The 22341-nt window shown below is 50.6% G+C and overlaps 10 protein-coding genes across 10 annotated transcripts; 6 read left to right on the forward strand and 4 right to left on the reverse strand.

The window, feature by feature from the left end:
* Positions 1-284: 284 nt before the first annotated feature.
* On the reverse strand, positions 285-1283 carry COCCADRAFT_28444 (uncharacterized protein; the record flags this gene model as incomplete). The annotated part of the gene is made up of 5 exons (XM_007716789.1): positions 285-815; positions 858-893; positions 933-953; positions 1050-1058; positions 1107-1283. The coding sequence occupies 5 exons, from the start codon at positions 1281-1283 to the stop codon at positions 285-287; spliced, it is 774 nt and encodes a 257-aa protein (XP_007714979.1).
* Positions 1284-2804: 1521 nt separating this feature from the next.
* Positions 2805-4554, reverse strand: COCCADRAFT_103210 (uncharacterized protein; the record flags this gene model as incomplete). Its single annotated transcript, XM_007716799.1, has 3 exons — positions 2805-3544; positions 3595-4284; positions 4335-4554. 3 exons carry the CDS (start codon positions 4552-4554, stop codon positions 2805-2807), a joined length of 1650 nt encoding a protein of 549 aa, XP_007714989.1.
* A 1307-nt stretch (positions 4555-5861) lies between these two features.
* Positions 5862-6190, forward strand: COCCADRAFT_39100 (uncharacterized protein; the record flags this gene model as incomplete). Its single annotated transcript, XM_007716800.1, has 2 exons — positions 5862-6072; positions 6141-6190. The coding sequence occupies 2 exons, from the start codon at positions 5862-5864 to the stop codon at positions 6188-6190; spliced, it is 261 nt and encodes an 86-aa protein (XP_007714990.1).
* A 938-nt stretch (positions 6191-7128) lies between these two features.
* Positions 7129-8826, forward strand: COCCADRAFT_103184 (uncharacterized protein; the record flags this gene model as incomplete). The annotated part of the gene is made up of 1 exon (XM_007716801.1): positions 7129-8826. The coding sequence occupies one exon, from the start codon at positions 7129-7131 to the stop codon at positions 8824-8826; it is 1698 nt and encodes a 565-aa protein (XP_007714991.1).
* Positions 8827-8958: 132 nt separating this feature from the next.
* Positions 8959-9258, reverse strand: COCCADRAFT_103212 (uncharacterized protein; the record flags this gene model as incomplete). The annotated part of the gene is made up of 1 exon (XM_007716802.1): positions 8959-9258. The coding sequence occupies one exon, from the start codon at positions 9256-9258 to the stop codon at positions 8959-8961; it is 300 nt and encodes a 99-aa protein (XP_007714992.1).
* A 953-nt stretch (positions 9259-10211) lies between these two features.
* Positions 10212-13399, forward strand: COCCADRAFT_28447 (glycoside hydrolase family 31 protein; the record flags this gene model as incomplete). Its single annotated transcript, XM_007716790.1, has 3 exons — positions 10212-10707; positions 10804-11454; positions 11517-13399. The coding sequence occupies 3 exons, from the start codon at positions 10212-10214 to the stop codon at positions 13397-13399; spliced, it is 3030 nt and encodes a 1009-aa protein (XP_007714980.1).
* A 357-nt stretch (positions 13400-13756) lies between these two features.
* On the forward strand, positions 13757-14461 carry COCCADRAFT_39103 (uncharacterized protein; the record flags this gene model as incomplete). Its single annotated transcript, XM_007716803.1, has 1 exon — positions 13757-14461. The coding sequence occupies one exon, from the start codon at positions 13757-13759 to the stop codon at positions 14459-14461; it is 705 nt and encodes a 234-aa protein (XP_007714993.1).
* Positions 14462-15300: 839 nt separating this feature from the next.
* Positions 15301-15762, forward strand: COCCADRAFT_103171 (uncharacterized protein; the record flags this gene model as incomplete). The annotated part of the gene is made up of 1 exon (XM_007716804.1): positions 15301-15762. One exon carries the CDS (start codon positions 15301-15303, stop codon positions 15760-15762), a length of 462 nt encoding a protein of 153 aa, XP_007714994.1.
* A 350-nt stretch (positions 15763-16112) lies between these two features.
* COCCADRAFT_103207 (uncharacterized protein) lies at positions 16113-17052 on the reverse strand (the record flags this gene model as incomplete). The annotated part of the gene is made up of 3 exons (XM_007716805.1): positions 16113-16751; positions 16788-16862; positions 16930-17052. The coding sequence occupies 3 exons, from the start codon at positions 17050-17052 to the stop codon at positions 16113-16115; spliced, it is 837 nt and encodes a 278-aa protein (XP_007714995.1).
* A 1227-nt stretch (positions 17053-18279) lies between these two features.
* On the forward strand, positions 18280-20420 carry COCCADRAFT_103203 (uncharacterized protein; the record flags this gene model as incomplete). The annotated part of the gene is made up of 3 exons (XM_007716806.1): positions 18280-19509; positions 19582-19839; positions 20388-20420. 3 exons carry the CDS (start codon positions 18280-18282, stop codon positions 20418-20420), a joined length of 1521 nt encoding a protein of 506 aa, XP_007714996.1.
* Positions 20421-22341: the final 1921 nt, after the last annotated feature.

The raw sequence follows: 22341 nt of genomic DNA on the forward strand, positions 1-22341 counted from the left end.
AACTGGCGGTGTTGAGCTGTCGAATGGGCGATGGCGGGGAGACAGGCGGGTTTAGTTTGCACCACCGACTGACTGTGCAGCGGGCCTGCACTGTAGCACTGTGGGTGGGCACACAGGGTGGGCGAGGGATGGGCAGCGGTGAAATTTGAAGCTGGGACCTGGGGCAGAGGGGGTCGCGCGTGTGTTGGGGACAGGAGGAGGGCTGTAGGGTCGACTGGCTGGGCAATGCCGTCGTGATGGTGGAGAGCGCGGTGTCGAGGGCGTCTGCTGGCGCGGTAGCCCCTTCACATGCGCGTGCAGACGTGCAGGGCAGGGCAGGTTGTGGGTGCGGGCGCGGGCGCGGGCTGCGAGGGAGTGGGCTGGTGTGGTGCAGCGTCGCTAATGGCTGACGGGGCGTGGGCTGGCGGTTGACGTTGACTTGAGCCTTTTGACGTCTTGGGCTTTTGGCCGTGGCTCTGGCGCGGACCTGTGGCTCTGACTCTGCCGTGGGCGCGTTCCCTCTCGACTCTCGACTCTCTCGACGCTCGACTCGCGGCCTTTTTCGGTGCACAACTCACTCGTTCGCGGTCGACAGCGCGACGGCGATTGACGTGCTGCTGCTGCTGCTGCTGCGGCGGCTGCGGCTGCGGCTGCTGACTGCTCTGTTGCTGGGCGGCGTGGGTGGGAGAGAGAAGGCGCGGCGGAGGTTGGTCTCGCTGGCAATTTCGGTAAAGGGCCATGGGCGTGGGAAAGGAGGCACCGCAGATGCACATCATTGACAGGGGGCCCTCATCAAACCAGCCCGCCAAAAGCATCGGCTGGTGGGCTGCTAGATGCTGCGACTACTGTACTTGCTGTAGGAATCGACGATGACCGACTGTTGCAGCAATGTCCATTCCATCCACATGGACATGCTGTATACATGTTAGTACGTATGCATGTACTCTACTTACTGCACTCGACTGGCCTGCACTCTAAGTACCGAACATGTATATCATCCCATGTATACTTGTACTGCATGTCCTCAGGCATACATGTACATACATACATGTACATATGTATACACACACATACAGTTTCTATACACATGTCAGTACATGGTCATGGCATCCGCCCACGAAACCTACCTTTTTCAGACACAACCTTTTCCCTCCCTCCCTCTCTTTCTCATTCTCATTCTCATTCTCCAAGCAAGCGCCATCCACGCCCTCGATACGCCCCAGGGCCGGCGCCATGGTGGCCCACAGTGTATTTCCTCTCATGGCCAAACTGGTCGGATGTGGCCTATACCGGGGGGTACCCATGGCTTGTTTCATCCACCCACCCCGGCGCGCGTAAATTGCCCGTTATGCGCTCGCCCGCCCGCCATCGTCGGCCTAGTCGCGAACTGCCACCCCTTCGGCGTAGCTGCCCTTCTCCATAGCTACTATAGCCTTCCGTCCTCAGCTCCTGCTCCTGCTCCTGCCTCAAATACATCCCTTGCCTCGACGTGCCGCTTGCAAGACCGCTCGCTGCATTTCATCCGGCCACCCATTCACCCTTTGCATCCACCTGACCGACGCCTATCTGCTCCCCTCGCACATGCATCCGTGGTTGGCTGCTGACCGTTGGGCCCCCATTTCGTTTCTTTTTGGTGTGCATGTCCGAGGGGAAGCATTTGAGTCGGGGCCGCAAAAGCAAACTCGCAATAAACATGCATTTCAACATCAACAATAACAAACACCCACCCGCCGCCGCAGTCACATGACCTGCATCGGAATCGGGCTTTGATGGTGATGATGCTGCCGCTGCTCTGTGGAGTAGAGTAGTGCTACAGTAAGTAATGTAATGTAATGTGCGCCGGGACACTTGCATCATTCAGCCCTAAACCTGGTCCCTGAGGCTCACATGATGATTCTCTCTCTGCCTGGCCCTCTTTTGCCGTAATATTTTACTTCCTCCAACCGCCGGCAGCCAAAACAGACAGGACAGATAGATGACGGAAAATGGGTGACATGCTGGTCATCATCCACACTGACACGCCTGTCACCGTGTCTCAGCCCACGCCCCAAGCGAGCGACGAAGCGCCCTGCATGCTAGTGCCATTCCACCCAATGCAGGACAAACCGACGGCGACCCCCAATCCCGCACTACTGACTCTTTGCCCACACGTGCACGGCGCCTCTCCCTGCATTTTTTCCCTATTTGTGTACCCATACACATGCCATGGACTGGATCAATTTCCATATTTCTGACAAATAACATCAACGCCCCATGTACAAATATACCGTGGATAACGAGCCCAATGCAGACTACAATCCATACCCGTTAAGGCCCGTCCTCGGAAATGAGCTTGCTGGCTCTCGATCGCCCTTGCCATAGCGAGACACAGAGAGGGACCCACCTTCCCGCTCCCACCGTTGCTCGACTTTTGCGCCATTCCCAACCTTTCCCTTACTCGCTTGGTTCAACACGAGGCTCCTGCCGCTTGCCCTCGACGTCACCACCCCTCCCAAATCCCATCACGGCTTCTCATTTCCTCCTTCTCATCGCCCCTCATTTCCGCTCTCTCTCACTCTCTCCGCCCCAGTCCTTTTGCGCCCTTCTCTTGCATGGGTTTACCCCCCATTCTTTGAAACATCTTGCCCCAGGTTTGATCATCAGACGTCATTTCAATTTCCGCTACACATTCAATACTATACTCGACACCCTGGACCACTTGATTCCACTACGCACCACGTACTTTTCTGTAATCTCAAACAATGGATTCCGCTACACACGCTTAATCTGCAAGCTCAATCACTTGATCCGTCCCACTCCCATCAGCACTAACCCCCCCCCCCCATCTAAATCTTCACCTCACTTGGAAGATTAATCTCCAGAATATCAACTCCCTTCTGCAATTCACTCTTGCTCGGCATCTTGCTCCTCCTCATCAGTTCGGCCGCCTGCGTCATATACGGGTCCTTCATCATGGATGCCACCGCCACAACAGTCTCCCCTTTGGTGTAGTAGGCAACAAACGACGGCTTCTCCAACTCTCCCTGTACCACCACATCATCGTACCCGCTCGCCATCGTGTTACCACAGTACCGCAGCTGAGACCCCAGTGCAGACCAAAACACTGGAATAAACGGCTTGGGCCTGCTTCCCGGGTTGTTGATTGTGTTCGCCACTGATCGACCCGCGTTCTGCGCCACATTCCAGTGCTCGATGCGCACCGGTGCCCCGTTACCACCAGGTCCATGGTAAGGGTACGTTGCAATGTCACCAATCGCGTACACATCACTCAGTCCCTCGACTGCAAATGACTCGTCCGTCTTCAGGGATCCGTCCTTCAAAAGCGTAATGCTCGAGTTATCCTTGAGGTACTCGGTAGCCGGCGCAACACCGACTCCCTCAATCACCAAGTCTGCCTCCAATACGGTGCCGTCCTTGAGTTGCACTGCCCCCACCTTGGATGCATCCGCTTTTGATGGAGTCGCCTTGTCCACGCCCGCGCTCAACTTGAACTTCACACCGTTCTTCTCAAGCAGGCCCTGGAAGATTGCGCCCACCTTCTTGCCCATTACTCGCTCCAGTGGCACTACCCTCCCGTCAGTATATCGCACAAGACCACATGCCTACATTACGTACCTTCTTCCATTCCAACAATGGTAACATCGTTCTTCATGCCTGCCAAGCAGTTGCCAACTTCCATGCCGATGAATGAGCTGCCAATCACGACAATCTTCTTTCCGTTGTCCCCAACGGCCTTGAGGATGTTTTGCACGTCTGGCAGAGTCCGAAGAAGGAAGACGTTGCCTAGATCGCCTTTGAGCCCTTCAACCGGGAGCCACCTCGGCGTGCCTCCAGTTGCCAACACAAGCTTGGTGTACTCGTATTCTTTTCCCGACTTTGTTGACACCTTCTTGCCAGAAAAGTCAACGCTCTTCGCTTCGTCCTCAATGATGTCAATAGATCCGTCCTTGTAGAAATCTTTTTGTCTCCACGCGAGCTTCGAGATATCAGCCAGTAGTGCCTTGGACAGCTTGGTTCGGTCGATGGGCTGATAACCTTCCTTTGAGATGACGGTAATCTTGCCAGTGTAGCCTCCGCCCCGAAGACCCTCAATGGCACCCAGTGTACCAGAGCCACCGCCAATGACAAGCACCTTGTCGTCGCTGACAGATGAGCACTTGATGTTCAAATGTCTCCGTTTTGCCTTTAGTGCCTCTTCCGTCGTCTTGACGTACACGGCACCGTCCTTCTCGATTACCTCATACTTGTCAATTGGGTCGAGGGCGGGTGCGTCTTCAACGTCTCCGGTCGAAACCTTGAAGCAAGCTGTCTTGTGTTAGCTCTATTCGTATAGGATCCGTCGCAGTGATACCTACCTCCGTGCCATGGGCATGTGAGACGGCCTTCGGGTGTCAATACGCCCTTGACCAATGGAGCTCCGTAGTGCGTGCAGTTCGGGCTGGTGGCATGAACTTGATCTTGGACCTTCAACAGGAGCACTTTTCCACCCTCAACACCCTCGACTTCGGCTTCTTTCTTCTCGCCATTCTTCATCTGTAGGGAAGTGACATCCTTGAGCTTGAACTCTTGCGCCATCGCTGCGGTTGATGACGTGAACGTGGATCTTTGTAATCGGGACGTTGGGCTGAAGTGGAGTTTGAGTGAGGTTCGTAGAGGCTGCAATGCCCTGAATAACTGCATCAACGGCTATAACTAGATTGTAGTGGAAGTAAGACTGTTGTCCATGGAGACACGTCGGGAGCATTCAGACCAATAGCGGGGAGCTCATTATTCATGATGTCACCGAATACGATGCGCTAAGCAGGTGTACCAGGGTTCTCTTAGAACTCGTTACCCCGCTCCAAGACTTCATTCACCTTCATTCGCGTTCAGAAGCTCAACAGTCGGGTTCTTGGCAAGAGACTCCTACGTATGTACATTCGGGTACCTAACTCGCCATGGCTGAATGGTTTCGCTTCTCGTAGTAGCGCCAGAGCGCGTCTCCGCCGGGTGGCTGTGGGGTGATATCCTCCCCACGTCACGCTCTCTATTGCATTATCGATTATCGCTTTTCGGCAGGCTTTTCGGCAGGACTCGTTAATCCGCGCTTCAATAGGTATCCCGCGGCTTTTGAACTCTTGAAGACAAGGTGTCGGGATAGAAAAAAGGAAAAAGAGGGAGCATCGAAATGGAAGATATGCAAGGGGCTAGCGCGGCGAGAGCCAACAGCCTTGCCTCTGATCGCGTGGCCTGAATAATCAGAGCCAGTTATTTTTCCTATATTTGTCATTTAGGCCCTTGCTCTTAGGATCACGAGCAAATGAGCGCGGTGCTTCCACGGAAAATGGTGTCGCGACGATAGTCACTGGTTGTTTTCCGACACCTCGCCGTCTTACGAAACACGATCACACCCTCCCGCATTCCACGTGCAAAAGAAATTCCCCGGCTAAACCACTAGGTTCAGCCGCACCCGTTTCTTTTCTTCACTCGCTATACTCTTTCTATGCTGCGATCAGTCCTTCATCTCAGACAATAAAGCAATAATCGCTATTGGATCTAATGCACTCTATGTGTTTTCATCATTCCACCCCACCGCCACAACCCGAATCCTACCAGAAAGCAATGACACTCTTCGAACTTGAACTTATGAAAGGTAGTGCTCCAGGCTTCTTTTGTAATTCTGTTAATCGATCGCCGATTCACATTGAGACATGGTGGTGCAGATACAGGCAAGTAACGGTACCAAATGGTGATAACATTAATCCTACCTCTAGCGTAGCCAGCTTAGCCAGCGTCGCCAGTGTAGACACACTCTATGCCTAGCGCGCTCGTCCACTGAGGCACAACCCTCGGGGACTGTAACAGCGGGAAGAGGGTAGGCGAACCAAATTCTGATCACATCAATGACCACACGACTACCACAGCTCGTCAATTGCACAGACACTATGAACTTCCGAGGCGTGACCACTGACCAGCACAGACGTAACTTTGCCTTTGACGCTACCCACCTCAGAACCACACTTGGTCGCAGCAGCGCTTACTCATGCAACATTGTCTACGCTGACATGAAGTTTTTTTTCGACCTAATCGTCATCCTTTATTCTCCGCAGACCGGTGCGTCTATTGAAACGGCCACAGACGGGCGGGGGCCATACACGGAGCTCAGCACTACACACCTTGAGAACCTATAGCTCTCGCCGTGGAAGCAAAAGCTTCTGCGAGCTTCGCTTAATGCGCATATTTGAATTCGTCACTCTGCAGGCTGGTTATTCTGTAAGGAGAACACTTAGATCCAGCTGCACCTTGCCTACGTCCTGCGATCGATCGAATGAGAAAGGTCGAGTTTGAGCTTTCAACGACGCTAAGAGTGCTCTTCAGTTAGGAAGACTGAACGTCCAATAAACGATGCACCCTCGCTACCATGGATGAGACGGTTATCAACTGGTATCCAGTTTTTCGCCCGTTCCTGAGCCATAAACAGAATATCGAGTGGCTTGTAGGCAGAAAATAGTACGATCGTGTACCTTTCCGTCCCCCTGAAACAACATGGGTGCCGCATTCGGAGGGGTAGCCGTCAATTCCATGACTCAAGTTCTGTAGCGTTGTGGCGGCAGTTGCGTAGAGCCGTGTTTAGCCAGAGCAACAACCAACAATGGCATCATGTACAGATGGGACGAGTAGTCGCAAATTAACCGGAAGGGTTACATTGTTCTCAAGATCAAGAAAAACAACAAACGAGATTCCTGACCTTTGCCATTGTCTGCCCTAAGTCATGGGGAAAGCAAAATTGGGGGTTAGAAGGTTTGACGAGTGCGACGTTGGTTCAAACACTAGGGATCTTCAGACACCAACCGGAGGTGGGCCTAAGCACCGTGCGCTAATCGTCAATAAACTTTAGTCTCTCTCGCCGGACCCTACAAGATATGGACTAACCCGCGTCGCCCTGCATAGCGGTCTGCGTCGCAAAGACCTCTTTCGACTGACGATCTTCGTCCTTTCGTGCACAGCGATCCTGTCCAAGATTACGTTCGTTCATGGCCTTGCTTTTCCGACGTCAGTGTTCTTGACATAAAGACGCTTTCGTACCAACCGTATCTAACGGAAGTATTGGCGTGGCGCCCCATTCATTTACACAGTGTATATCCTTTTTTGTTCCCTCTTTTAATAGTAATGTCTACCACACTCGTTACCAGTCGAACACGACAATCGACTACTACGCCCACTTCAACGCGAAGAAGTATTGCTACATCTAGCACCAGCTCAACACCAAGACCAGGACCATCCACATCGACCACAACCACCACACCCACAACATCTTCATCGCCAACAAGCACATCACAAAGCAACCTGGCATCCGAATTCGCCACCAGTCAACTTGAAACGGATGACCGAAGTCCCAGCCCTACAGAAGCTTCACTTCAATCTAGTTCTCCCTACACCAACACCCCAGTCATCGCAACATGTTCTACGAACAGTGATTGTGCATACGACAAGATATGCTCCAATGAGAGATGTGTCACCATGGACAGTGCGGCTCCATTTGGAGGAGCCGATTCCAGCTCACGGCTAACCACTGGATCCGCTATTGGAATGGGAACAGGACTTGTTGCCCTTTTGATGCTGTTAACAGGAATCGCGGTCTGGATATTGAAACGTCGGGCACGGAGGCCTCGCAACCAGTCAATTGAAGCGCCCATACAATCTCGTAGCAGAACCACTTCCGATGCGACAGATCAAAAAACCCTGGTGGCGTCAATGCCGAATAGTCCCCAATACCCGCCCTTCAACTCTCAGAGTGCTATGAATCCGGGACTTTTCGCTAGGGTTGTAGTGCCTCAGGAAATCAAGGAGGTTGCAAGCAGCAGACATGGGTCAATGGACAGAAAGGCACTCCCGCTCCTTCCCCTTCCACAACTTCCCCTTCCGCCGGTACCAAAGGAGACCAAGATCTACGCACTCAACGTCAGTATCAACAAGAGCATGATCATGGACGAAGACATGATGCAAGCCGTGAGCCCGATGCGGGGCAACGATACTCCACGCGGTGGTGCAACGCCGCGTGATCGCGCACAGCGGTACAAGTTCGAAGAATATGTTCCACCTGCTGCCAATGCTCCTCCACCCATTGCAATTTCAAGAGCACCTGCTTCTGAATCCCAAAGTTCAGAGTACGAACTCGCGCAGTATCCGAAGAAGGAACAGCAGAGTGAGGCTGTCCCATTACCAGATGGGGGTCCAAACGGCGGACTAGAGCCGTTAAGTCCTGTCGTCGAGACGTTTACGAGCTCGGACAGCAAGGCGCGCCAACTCTCCTTGCCGGACCTTCCACCCCCTAGTCCAAGCTTCAGCTTCCGTTCATACGACTGGTACCAGGATATCATAGAAGAACCGTCAAATGGAAATGGTGCACGAACACCCACACAGGCCAAGTTTCCTCAGACGCTTTCACTTTTCCCTCGGAGTACGCCCAGAAACATGGACCTGGGCGTATTACCAGAGCCTTCTTCGCCCGGTGCATCTTCTATTGCATCAGGCACGCATTTACATCCAAGCTCGGCGGCCATGTTGAGCCCCACGAGCCCCAACTTTCGCTTATCACCAACTGTTTATACCCCGCCACCCCGGCAATCATCGCAACCACAACCACCACCGCAACCGCAACAACATGTACAAAAACAAAAGACGCAAACAAAGAGCTCATTACGAACATCGGCAGTCAGTGCTGTGAGTCACAAGACACGTGAATCCAGAAGCTGGCTCCCTGCTGAGGGACTTTACCTTGCCGACGAGGGCGGCCTTACTCGATATTTGACTTTCCGCAGAGGGAACGAAGACAGCAGACCAACAAGTTATTCACCTTTAGCATGAGCCAGCGAGTATACCGAGCGCAAACACGCGCTAGTTCTGTCTCTCTATTCTTCGTGGTCCGTAAGAAGACCTCGGCCGGCCTTGTTGGTTGATAAACCTCAGGCATTACCCTACCGCCGCGACATTGCCCAGCTACCTTGAGAGCGGAAAAGGTTCTCTCCCGAGCGCGTCTAACGCATGCGCAATACCGCACGCGCTTGTGTCCGACTTTGGACCAACGAGGGCACGGGAGAGTGTTGCGGCGCGGGAAGGAAGCGGGTCGCAAGGACGCTGAAAAGCATACCTTGTGCCCCAGGCGCGTTCAGACCAGGGATCATACATACGCAAAGCATACCCCCCTGTTGTAGAGCATTCAATACTCCCGTGCCCACGCACACTTATGTAATAATAATACCCAAAACGAATAAAGAAATTATTTTCAGTGCAACACATAGACTCTGCTTGGTGAAGGACTGTCAACGACGTGCTGTATGACAAGCTCTCTAAGCTTTGCACTTGGGACACTAGGGGGGCCCGATGTGGGGAAGCGATACGATACCCCACAAGTACACTGCATTGGGGAATCCGACTACAGAATGGTGGGCTGCCATGGTGGTGCGATGCAACGGGAACGATGGCTGAACCCATAATTCTTCCGGAAATTCTACCTACTCGTATTCCAGAAGACGCCATGCTGTGCGGATTGCAGAATGCCGTTCGGATGGGAATTCTACTTGAGCACGTCACGTGAGTCCTCGGCATCGGGACAAGAGTTACTAGCAACCTGTCGGCAAGCATTCTAGGTCTTTAGATACCACGTTCAAAGGAACACAGATGTATAGCACTCTATCATCCATGTCCTTGTATCTCAACATATACATTATGTATTCAATTATTTTAGTGGCGTCCTGGGCTTTCTCCTATGTATGCCACATCGAGCAGGTGCTGCGCGTATTCACCAATGAGCCTGCGAGGATGCTTTTTCACACCCAGCCACCCGCTCCAAGCTTCTTACCCGGAAGCTTCTGAAAATCATAGAGGCTGCGTCATGTTACACTTGAAAAGGTATTTCCCATCTCCGCACTTGTACTGTCTCCGCGAATAAAACACGCCCCGGTGGAATCCTATTCGTTCAATGTCGGGGCGGCACTCCATGTTTTCCCCGCACGCGCCTCGCTTATGCAAGCCCCATGCGCTTGCGTCCGGCTTGCATTTCCATGTTGCTCATCGTCACTCCAGACTACCTCATTGTAGGGAATTGCTCTATGCTCAATTGATACATAGTAGCTCGGATGGCTCAGCAAATCCTTCAACAACCACACAGCGATGACTATAAAGAGACGACATGGCCGCCATGGGGCACTGGGAATCTCCAGGCAGCTCTTGACCGGTTCAGCACCGCCATCATGACGCACACGAGTTTCGTCCAGGCTTCTACTGTGCTGTCCTCTCTTCTCGCACTCACAGCTGGCCAAGCACCCACCACTTCTTCGAATGGTGGATGGAGCACTACGCTCGCTGGCACGCCCACCTCCTTCAACCCCGTCTTTACCATTCCTCCATCTGCCGACAAGGGCGTTCAACAGATCCCCAACATCTACGATGCTCAAGCTGTCGATGCGCAAGATGTTTGTCCTGGTTACACAGCATCAGACCTTCAGCAGAGTGATCGCGGCCTGACCGCCACATTGACCTTGGCTGGAAAGCCATGCAATGTTTACGGCACCGATATCCAGGAACTAGACTTGAAGGTCGAGTACCAGGCCAAGGGAAGGCTGTCAGTCAACATTGTACCAAAGCACATTGGTGCAAGCAACCAATCGCACTGGATTGTTCCCGAAGATCTCATTCCGCGTCCTCAGGTCGAGGAATCATCCGAGCAGGCTGATCTCAAGTTTAATTGTAAGTTGCTTGGAATTTATTTCATCAACTTTTTAATGTATATTTTATTAATATTGTATTGATTACGGCTAAGAAAATGAGCTGACAGGTATGCAGGGGGGAATGAGCCATCTTTTTGGTTCAATATTGAGCGTCGCTCGACCGGAGACGTCATATTCACAACCCAAGACACCAAACTCATTTACGAGAATCAGTTTGTTGAGTTTGTAAACAACCTGCCAGAGGACTACAACCTCTACGGCCTGGGCGAACGAATTCACGGTCTTCGTCTCAACAATAACTTCACTGCGACCATCTATGCTGCTGACGTAGGTGATCCTATCGACCGCAACCTGTACGGCAGCCATCCTTTTTACCTCGAGACCCGGTACTTTGAGAAGGGTGAGAGCCGTAGCACCAAGCCCTTGACGCAGTCCGAGATCGCTCAGAAGAAAGATGCCAAAACCAATGGTTCGCCCTACGAGTCGCGTTCTCACGGCGTTTATTACCGGAACACCCATGGTATGGACGTAGTGATGAAGCCCGATCACCTAACTTGGAGGACCTTGGGAGGTGCTATTGATCTGTACTTCTTCGATGGGCCTTCGCAGCCGGACGTTACTAAAGCGTATCAAAAGGCGGCTATTGGCCTGCCAGCAATGCAGCAATACTGGACCTTTGGCTTTCATCAATGCCGTTGGGGTTACCGCAACTGGACCGAGACTCGAGAAATTGTTGAGACTATGAGAGCTTTCAACATCCCAATGGGTGAGTCCGCTCCTAACGAATGTTTGACAAGTGTTGTTGCAAACTTGCTAATCGTTTTGCAGAAACCATCTGGCTCGACATTGACTACATGGACCAGTACCGTGACTTTACGCTGGATCCCGTGACTTTCCCTCCCTCTGACGTGGCTGAATTCTTTGGATGGCTGCATGGAAACAACCAGCATTTCGTACCCATCGTTGATGCAGCTATCTACATTCCCAACCCACAAAACGCAAGCGATGCATATGACACATATACGCGTGGCAACGAATCTGGCGTATTCTTGTCCAACCCAGACGGCAGCCAATATATCGGTGCTGTTTGGCCTGGGTATACTGTTTTCCCTGATTGGTTGTCGCCCAACGGTGTATCGTGGTGGGTAAAGGAGATGGTTGAGTGGTACAAAGAGGTGCCATACAGCGGTTTCTGGGTTGACATGACCGAAGTCTCTTCTTTCTGCGTCGGATCTTGCGGTACTGGCAACGTCACCCTGAACCCGGCTCATCCGCCCTTCTCGCTTCCCGGTGAGGTCAACAACGTCATCTACGATTACCCGGAGAGCTTCAACATCACAAATGGTACCGAGGCGGCGTCCGCTTCTGCAGCAGCTTCCGCCCAAGAGTCCAGAAAGGCAAGTGCGACGGCGACAGTGACCGACGAAGTGACTTCTACTTCGACAAGCTACTTCCGCTCGACCCCTACCGCTGGGGAGCGAAACATCAACTATCCTCCTTATGTCATCAACCACGTACAAGACGGCGCTGATCTTGCTGTTCATGCTGTCAGCCCCAATGCAACCCACGCGAATGGCGTAGAAGAATACGATGTCCACAACCTCTTCGGTCACCAGATTATCAATGCTACTTACCAAGGTCTCCTTTCGGTGTTCCCTGGAAAGCGTCCCTTTATCATTGGACGTTCCACATTTGCTGGCAGCGGCAAGTGGGCTGGTCATTGGGGCGGCGATAACGCGTCTAAATGGGCCTACATGTTCTTCTCGATTCCACAAGCATTGTCCTTTTCACTATTCGGTATTCCGATGTTTGGTGTCGACACCTGTGGATTCAACGGAAACACCGACATGGAGCTTTGCTCTCGATGGATGCAGCTTTCGGCCTTTTTCCCCTTCTACCGCAACCACAACGTACTCTCAGCCATCCCCCAAGAGCCCTACCGATGGGAGGCTGTGGCTTCTGCTTCAAGGACCGCAATGCACATCCGTTACTCTCTGTTGCCGTACATGTACACGCTATTCAATGACGCCCACAAGACTGGGTCAACTGTGATGCGGGCGCTGGCTTGGGAATTCCCCAACGAGCCCCAACTCGCTGGTGTGGATACACAGTTCTTGCTTGGACCAAACATCCTAGTCACACCTGTACTCGAGCCTCAAGTCGATACTGTTAAGGGAGTATTTCCTGGTATCGTTGACGGCGAGACCTGGTTTGACTGGTATTCTGGCGAGCGTGTCCAGGCTGAGGCTGGCGTAAACACGACCATCTCTGCACCTTTGGGCCATATCCCTGTATATATTCGCGGAGGTTCGGTCCTGCCTATTCAGGAGCCTGGATACACGACAACCGAGTCCCGCCAGAACCCCTGGGGTCTCATTGTCGCACTCTCTGGCGAAGGCGCCGCATCTGGTCACCTATACGTTGACGACGGTGAATCTATCGAGCCAGAGTCGTGCCTCGATGTTACGTTTGCTGCTACGAGCGGAAAGTTGGAGGTTGATGTTCAAGGCGAATTCAAGGACACCAACGCGCTTGCCAACGTGACAGTGTTGGGAGCCCCTGAGGTCCAACACGTCAAGCTGAATGGTGAGGTGGTCGATGCTAGCAACGTTGATTACAACAAGACCAGTAGCGTTTTGAAGCTGACGGGCCTCAATGAGTTGACAAGTGCTGGAGCTTGGCATGGTAGCTGGACGTTGACTTGGGAATAAGCAACAAGTGAGTAGTTAGTATATACATTAATGAGACCATAGTATGATCTTATTTAATCCTCGGTCCACAAATTTAATACAGCAGTATCAAAACATCTAGCCAAATGGAATCGTGATTCAGTCCATGTGATAATATTGTATTTGTTTTGCTGTCGTAGTAGTACGCGTATTCCAAGTTTTGAACCGCGGAGACGTGACGAATGACGTCAGAGTCGACATCGCACTTTAGATGATGGCATACCTCTTTCCAGTCCGCATGCGATTCCCACGATGGCATTTCTATAATATCTATAAAAAATTTCTCACACAATACAAGAGACTGAAACCTCTTCCACATAGTGTGCCGCCCCCGTGACGATGCCACCCAAGAAGCTGAACCAGCAGACTCCTTCTGTCCCCGAAGACGAGCTCAAGAACATCGCCGCCAAATCAGACAGTCCCGAAGACAAATTAAAACAAGCAGCCGCGAGCGCCGAATCCGCCCTCGCATCCGCCAAAACCGCATCTTCTCTCCGCGCCGCAGCTGAAACCATCAAAGATCCCGCCAAGCGCGAAAAGTACCTGCGCGATGCGTACGAGAAGGAGATTGAGGCCCATGGAAACAGCAAGAAGGCGCGGATGCTGAGTTCGGGTGCGTTCCAGGGGAGTATGGGCGGTGGGGGCATTGGCATGGCTGTTGGAGCCGGACTAGGCACGGTTGTAGGGACGCTTGTGGGAACTGTTGCGACAATTCCTACGACGGCGGTAGGGACGCTTGTTGGAGCTGGAGTTGGTGGCGTACATGGGCCGTGGATCAAACTTGGGGGCAAGAAGGGGGAAGGAAAGGATGGTGATGGCAAAGATAAGAAAACGGAGGGGGAGGGTGAAGAGGACGAAAAGAAAATAGAAGAAGAGATGAAAGAGCGGATTCATGGGGAAGAAGATGGTATACCGGATCCTGAGGCGTTGAGACGGGCTGCGGAGGAGATTGAGAGGCAGAGGAAGGAGGGAGGGGGGGATGGGGCAGTGAAGGAGAAGAAGAAGCCGAGGAAGTTGGAGGTTAGGAGTAAGGCTGCTGCGTAGTATGGGGCAAAGTATGGAAAGAGAAAGGATGGAAGTGGTACTACTGGTGGTTTACAAAACTCGATTCTGAACTTGCCTGTTTGTGCAAGGCTGAATCAAAGCCTCTGACTGAGGGGTATGGAGATACGCCTGGTGTTTATTTTGTGGAGCATGTTCTCGGCGTTATGAAGGAATAAGGAGCGGTTGATATAGTATGCATTTGGGCTTTGAATATCAATCCCCGACCCCCCCAAAGAGAGCCATAAAAGCTCTTAACCGGAAAACTTGCCTGAAAACTATTATTCAATTTTTTTGTTAGATCTTAAAGTACATGCGGTAAAGAGAGGCGAGGTTGACTGGAGCTAATGCGAGTGTATCGATGAGGGACGAGACTGAGTATGTGTTGTTCGGGTTAAGACGGAAGATCGGCACAACTACTGTGTCACTTTCTCTCCTAAGCCAAGGGGCAACGCCGTGAATCATTGACTCTATAAAATAACCCTCCGCCAAGATGAGGGACTCCGGGCTGTTGTGAGACGGGTGTGCATGTTTTAGGATACAACGCCCAGTTCTCTTCTGGATGGGTAACATCAAATAAATGCTTAATCGGTCGATTTCAAGGAACTCGGGTTTGATTTCTAGAATTCAAGCTGGATATTCAAACCCGAAAGCATACCTCCTTGTCGTCCGCAGACTCGTTTGCCAAGGACATCGATGCACATATCCCCATCGGCAGCCTGACCGGATCATAAACAGTAACCCAAAAGGTAGAAGGACAACACGCCTTTTTGGAACATCAACATTCAAACTTTAAACCTCTGTCGTACAAATTTACATTCCCTCAATACTGGGGTCAAAAAATGTCAGTTAGCATACTTGGCAGGACAAACAAATACGCTTATAAAAGGAGCAATACGCAGCGTGTCGCAGAACGAAAAAAAAACATCAGACACAATCAAGCTCTACTTACTCATATATCTTTTTCTTTCCAAAAAAACCATTCTTCACCCATCCAACACCGCCAACCCCCCACTTCCTTATCCACCATGAAACCTACCACCCTCCTCTTCCTGCTCGCTAGCACATCATCCGCCTGGATTGTCAAAAACTGCAGAGGCAACCTCCAGCACAACTGGTCCGCCGGGCGCTGCTACAACTACGATGTCGGAACGAGTCTCATGTACCAGAGCAACAATAAGTGCCAGATTACGTTTTATGAAAGCGATGATTTTACCGGTGTGGGGTGGGGGTCGAAGAGTCAGGATAAGTGTCTTGGGTTGCCCGGGAATGTGAGGATTAGGGGGGTTAGGTGGGATGAGTAGTTTGTATCATTGAATTTTGAGGGGATTTGTTGGGCAAAGGGTATTGTAGTGGGTGATTGGATCTTTGGAGATGATTGAAAGTTGTTCCATGTGATTCTTCTTGTTGAAATTGTGATGGAATAGAAACTTAGGAATTGAGATGCAGAAGATAGAAGAATTGCGGTTTTGCTCTTCTGAGCGAGAAGTGTCCATATGACCTCGGCAAACTGACGTTATTCCAGCTACCCCCCCCCATGCCTCAAGTACTAACGTGAGTGTGAACTTGAAGCATTCTGTTTACTCATGTCCCAATGGGTCCGACATAATCTTGGGAGGGCCGGCTGGCATTCGCACCAGGAACCTGCGAGATATCAGCAATCAGCACAAGATAATAATTTCCACGAGAGAACATGGCCTGGACTGACATTGAAAATAATGGCGTAAGGATCCCACGAAGAATCAAGATGTGGAGCATATTCGATACCATTCGTTTGCTGATTAACAGGCCCTTCAGCTCCATAAACATGGGACAACCACGCATAGGTCATGTCCAAGCTGGCCATCATGCCTGAAGCAGTCCAGAACTTGCCATCAACAACCCACCGAGCCTGTGGCACCCAGTTGACCTCTGGGCCATAGCCCACGATCCACTGATACCCGCTCTTATTGGTCGTTGCGCGTTTGCTATTGAGGAGGCCCGACCGCGCCAGATGCGTGACTCCAAACGAGAGCCCGAGAATATATTCAGCCTGGTCGGCACGTCGAACGAGAAATTCCTCGATCTCGGTCCTGTTACTCAAGGTCGCGTTTATGACGCCCGTGCCACCGGGAACCAGAATGACATCGAGAGCTGGTGCGTCGGCAAACGTATGGGTAACTGCTGTTTCTGCGCCTAGTGTGCTGCTGAAATCGCCCCCGAGGTGTGGCTGGAGTCGCGCACTGACGGTGCCTTTGACGGGACCCTTTTGGTATGAAATGATGGACAGGGTCATCTTGTAGAAGGCTGACAACTGTGTGGGCGGTCAGTGATGATGCAGCTTGCACACGGGCGGATTACTTACAGTTGTTAGGTATTCAAGTGGTCCCCAGACCTCAATGGGCTCGAAGCCATCGAAGATGATCTAGGAAAAAAGTCAGTCGCAGTGGTTTTGATCCTTGAACAGGAGGGGCAGGCGGTGAGTGACGTACAATACCGATACTCAGGGTTCTGTTCTTGTTGGACTCATGGTCTGAGGTATTCTGGCCGACAGTAAAAGGTACTAGAAGGAGAGACCAGAGGCAAAGAGCCTTGGCAAGCTGTGTGAATATCATAATCGAGCAATGTTACTGAGGCCCATATATGTGTATAGAATGGAATGATGGAAGAACTAGACGACACGTTGGTCGCAGTGAATGTTTTTATTCAGTAAGATTCGACCTCATCTCGCCGTCTCTCCAGCTTCAGCCTAGCTGCAGGAATCGAAGGATGCAGAGTCAATCCCATCAACCAGGCGGCGAGATGTGGCGCTGGCGACGACGAGCAATCTCATCCACATTAGTAACGGGCTAATGCTACGCGGTGATGTACATGTGGATTTACCCATCAGGAGTACAAACCGTTGGAAAAGGCGTATTTCGGGGCGAAACCAGGCGCATGCATGTGTGAGGCAGTTTGAGCAAGTTGCCCCTTACAGGTTAGTACGTGCTACGGGCTTTGTTTTGACCCCCTGCAGTCTCGCCTCCTACAAAGATCCCACAGACGAAGCGATCCAACCATTTGCGAGGGACACTTCTCGTTTATAGAGTAGCTATCTCCGGCGTCGCCGTTGTGTACTTTTGTACATGTTCTGACAATTGCCGGCTCTCGCATAGATGCTCCCGGCACGTAGTAGACTAGCCTACATACATAGTACTATTAGTATTACCACCCGAAGTCCCTGCTTACCATTACTAGTACTATGCAACGGGCCCGTGTAACGGCTACCCACTAGCCATCAGCCACGCAACCGCACCAGACATCTTAAACTTAATCCCAACCTCTCTACAATCTCATTATAGGCTTAGGAATTACCTATACCACTATGAAAGTCATGGAAAAGCAGTACACCAACCCGGAAGTCAGGATTGGACGACGGTAAGGCGTACAAGCGACATGTTTGGAGTATGCGCCACTTCATTAAAATATAGTGTCTTATGTACAGAGAACAAATGAAACATCCTGGGCAACTACCACATCAGAATCACATTCAAGAAGGGCGCTCCAATTTTGTAAGCACTTGATTCACATACGGCATGCTGCATCTCCTTACCACCGTGTTATATCCCTTTGGCCAATCTGACCCAGACAGTAGATGAAAAGTATATGTCAACTCATCTAGATTTGATTGTAAAAAAGCATATTCACCATTCACTGAGACCGTGAACGCACGTACTTAGAGTGACGAGTGACTGTGAAGATGAGGTCCCCACAGGAACAAAGAACGTATTTTCCACATAAAAGCCATGGCAGCACATCCTCCGCTCGGATACCAGTACACGCAACAAATCAACTTCCACGCCATGGACTCCATCGCCAGCAAATGCGAGTCGAGCGCCTTCACATTGCCCAGTGTCTATGGCGCTGAGTTCCAGAGCATTGCGGCTTCACTAGTTGAGAATCACTCCACCTTCGTGCCGTACTCCAACAATCCAAACTCTGGCGATGTCGATGCGCAAAACTTGCAGTTCTGCAATGTCACCATCACTCATACACATCCAGGCACCAACGACAAGGTCACAACTAAAATTCTCCTACCTATAAAACCGATCTGGAATCACCGCCTTCAAGGTATCGGTGGCGGAGGCTGGGTAGCAGGTCTGCACCCAGTCATTGACGAACGCATGTATGCAGGCCTTGCGGGAGGATACGCGACAGTGGCTACGGATGCTGGTGTTCCAATATCAAACATCGCTGATGACTGGGCATTATTGAGTCCTGGAAACGTCAATCTCTATGCGCTCCAAAACTTTGCATCTGTTTCCATCAGCGATGCCACGCTGGCCGCGAAAAGTATCGTCAAGGATTTTTACGGCACGGCCCCAAAGTACTCGTACTTTAGCGGGTGTTCGCAGGGAGGGCGGCAAGGCATCATGGCTGCGCAAAGATATCCCGACTTGTATGATGGAATTGCGGCTGCTGCACCTGCGATATACTACTCACAGCTCTTCATCTCAGCATACTACCCACAACAGGTCATGAGTGAGATGGGCAAATATCCTCGTCCATGTGAACTCGATGCACTCACTACCGCTGCTATCAAAGCCTGCGACGGCCATGATGGCGCCCTGGACGGACTCATCTCCAACCCAGACGCTTGCCAGTTTAACCCTTACTCCATGGTCGGAAAGACGATTGACTGCCCGGGTGCTACTGGGTCCACAGTCAGCATTTCAGAAACCGCAGCCAAGGTCGCCGAAGCAGCATGGAGCGGCACCCGCGCAAGCGACGGCTCGCAACTTTGGTATTCGTACGGCTTCGAGACCAATCTCACCGCCGAGGAATGTCCTGCGCAGACGACTTGCTCGGCAAATGGAACTTGCACCGCTGTACCCCGAACCACGTGGACCGACTGGATCAGGTTGTTTGTAAAGAAGGACGCCAAGTTCAATGCGCGTACCATGTCGAGAAAAGACTACGAACAAGTCTTTCTCCAGGGAATTCGAGAGTTCGACTCGATAATCGGGACTGGCGATCCGGATCTGCGGGATTTTCACCGTGCTGGCGGGAAAATGATTACGTATCACGGAATGGTGAGTTCGTTAATAGTTTGTTTTTTCAAGCAAAAAGAATCTTGGATGCACTGGTACTAAAGTAAGAAATAGGCGGACAACGGTATTCCATTCCGCAACACAAGACACTACTATGACGCCGTGAAAGAAATCTCGCCTGACGTCCACGACTTCTTCCGACTATTCGAAGCTCCAGGATTGAGCCACTGCACGGGAGGAGCTGGTGGGCAGCCTCTGGGTGTTATGGACGCGCTTGTGAACTGGGTTGAGCAGGGTGTCGCTCCTGATTCTTTGGATGCTGTCAATACGTTCAACAAGACGAACTTGCTGTGTCCCTACCCTCAAAGGGCGGTTGGGAATGCTTCTTTGGGGGTTTCGGTCAGTGGTGGCCAGAGCTGTAGGTAGAGTACAGAAATATACGACGCTCTAGAATCTCTATTCTGATCGGTATTCATGGCTCACAATTGTGATTTTTAATGTATTGCACCCATATGCAGGATTAAGCACGGTTAAGTGTGTTAAAACTCATGCTTGTTATTATTCTTGATTCATCCAAACCCCCTTCAATCTTTTTCAAACGCAATCCATCAACGTCTATTCCACCCAGCTACTCATTACCGCTCGTCCGGAAAGAAATCTAGTTGTCGCACCTAAACCCACGTATCAGTACACCATTTTACAAAAGCCAGGGAAAAGAAAGGCTGGTATAACATACAACTTTCGCTTGTTACCAGTAAGCGTGCTAATGCACTCCGGGTCCCAACCAGCTGTAGCTCCATTGCAGTACGAGGGGCAAGCATCTCGTCCCTTGCTACTGAAGATAACCTATTCGAGAATGAGTATCAGTACCTCTAGTGAATGAAAGGAAGTTGTTTGGAAGGTCAAAACTTACACAGCAGTGGGATCCATCGGTGTACTTGCACTGGAAGTAACCTTGGCAGGCCTCGGTTGAGACGAGGAGGGCTAGGAAGTTGGCGGCGAGGGAGATGATGCGGACCATTTTGAACTTTTGTGCGAAGTATTAAGAATATGAAAGGTGTAGAAGCGGATTGGTGTGCTTGTTCAAGTTATGATTCTGGGTGCTGGATAGGAAAGAGCGGATGGAGTCTTTGCTTTTATACATGAGGATATAACAGTTTAGGCGGTATGTAGAAAGTAATGATAGATGTGCTAGGAGGATTTCCGGAACCTCGCCGTGGTTAAGTCTAGTCAGGGTTGCTAGCATGATTCGCGCCGTTGCAAGCCTGTGCTTTGATTTTAGCTGTTGTGAAGGTATCGCTACATGTTGTAACATTGATTGTATCTTGATTCCTTCTTGATACAATCGTTCTAAATTGGACGCTCCATGTTTGATGTCGCTTAGACAGCCACTTCGCGTTCTTCAAGCTTAGATCATGCTGCATCAATAGTTAAGGCGAACTTTCTAACACATCAAGTTTTTTTGTTGTATCCGTATCCTCGTATATTCAATTTTTTTTCTCAAGTGAAGGTACAGATTAGGTCACGGTGCTATTGGGGCCATTACTACTCATTTGGTGGATGCAAAATCCCGACACTCGACACGTGCTATTTCTACTGACTAGAACTCGACGCATGGACTTTGTAGTCTCCGTTGGTTGCCCACCTTGAATTTTTCCGATCAATCGCATCAGGTGCTATAGCGGAAGATCCAGATGTTGATTGTGATGGTCGCCAGGCAAACCTTCTCTGCTCGGTGAAATAGGGTCGATTATTAGTTGACATTAGCAACTGTTGCCTGGGCCTGTGTTCCGCTGCAGTAATGTGTCGCATGCGTGTATACTGAACCGTGTAGCAAAAATGATTGTGTATCTAACTTTGGAAGCGCTTCTGGGCTTACTTTACGTGTCGTTATTGCGGTGTCTCTGATGTCGCAACAGGTTAGCTGCAAATACTACTGCTGTCGCAATTGCAATTGCTTAGGGAGGCTTGAGCACGAATGACAAGCGAAGCTTAAGGTCTAGCCTTGTGCTGCGCATAAAATAGCACACACCGTTTCACAATTCATTGCCATTTTTCTTTCTTGTTCTTCTTCGGAGACCGAAGGTATGGTTGTTTTGGTAGGTAGGGCGAGCGCTGCCGTATTGCAGTCATGTAGTGTGCGCTCCTTATCGTCAACCTCCCCACTAATAATTTTCTAGAATTGCGTCAAAACGGACCCAATCCAAGCTGCAATTGGAGGAACAAATACTTTACGGCCGAAAAACCCATTCCTTAGATCTTTTTAATCATTAATCCTTAACATCATATACTTAGTACATAATGTAAGGCGTGCCTTTAGTACGGACTCTTTGCCTCTAGCTGCTCGTACGGAAAGTAAATTTCTATTACTTTTTCTATCTACTCTAGCTTATATTCTAGCTCTTTCCTAAGCTAGTCTACAAGCTCGTTTTTCAGCTTATTTTTTACCTAGTTTTCTAGTGTTTGTTAGGTGACTAGGCGCTATCTGAAAACAGAGATTCCTAATATCCTATTACGGATAAGGCTAATTAGTGCAGAGGTTCTTAGAGATAATTAAATAGCGCGTCTTCTTGCACGAAAACCCTCTAGGACCGATTGTAATATGCAGCTAAAGCTGTAGGAACTAAATTGCTGTTACTACATGTTGGATCAGAGGACTAATATTTCCATCACTGAAATGGCAACCAAAAGCTCAACACCTGATATTCCAAGCTTATGTTTGCTAGTTACGTTATACGGCTCTTCTACTAGAAATTCATTTTCTATTTTCACTCGAGGATAGATATCTGTCTTTCCTCTCTGATTACTTCGACTATTTGACGTTTTTTCCCTAGAGGTATAGGATAGACTACACAACACCAACTTCGAGTTTTC

Source organism: Bipolaris zeicola, assembly GCF_000523435.1.
Source record: "Bipolaris zeicola 26-R-13 unplaced genomic scaffold scaffold_153, whole genome shotgun sequence".
Taxonomy (NCBI): Eukaryota; Fungi; Ascomycota; class Dothideomycetes; order Pleosporales; family Pleosporaceae; genus Bipolaris; species Bipolaris zeicola.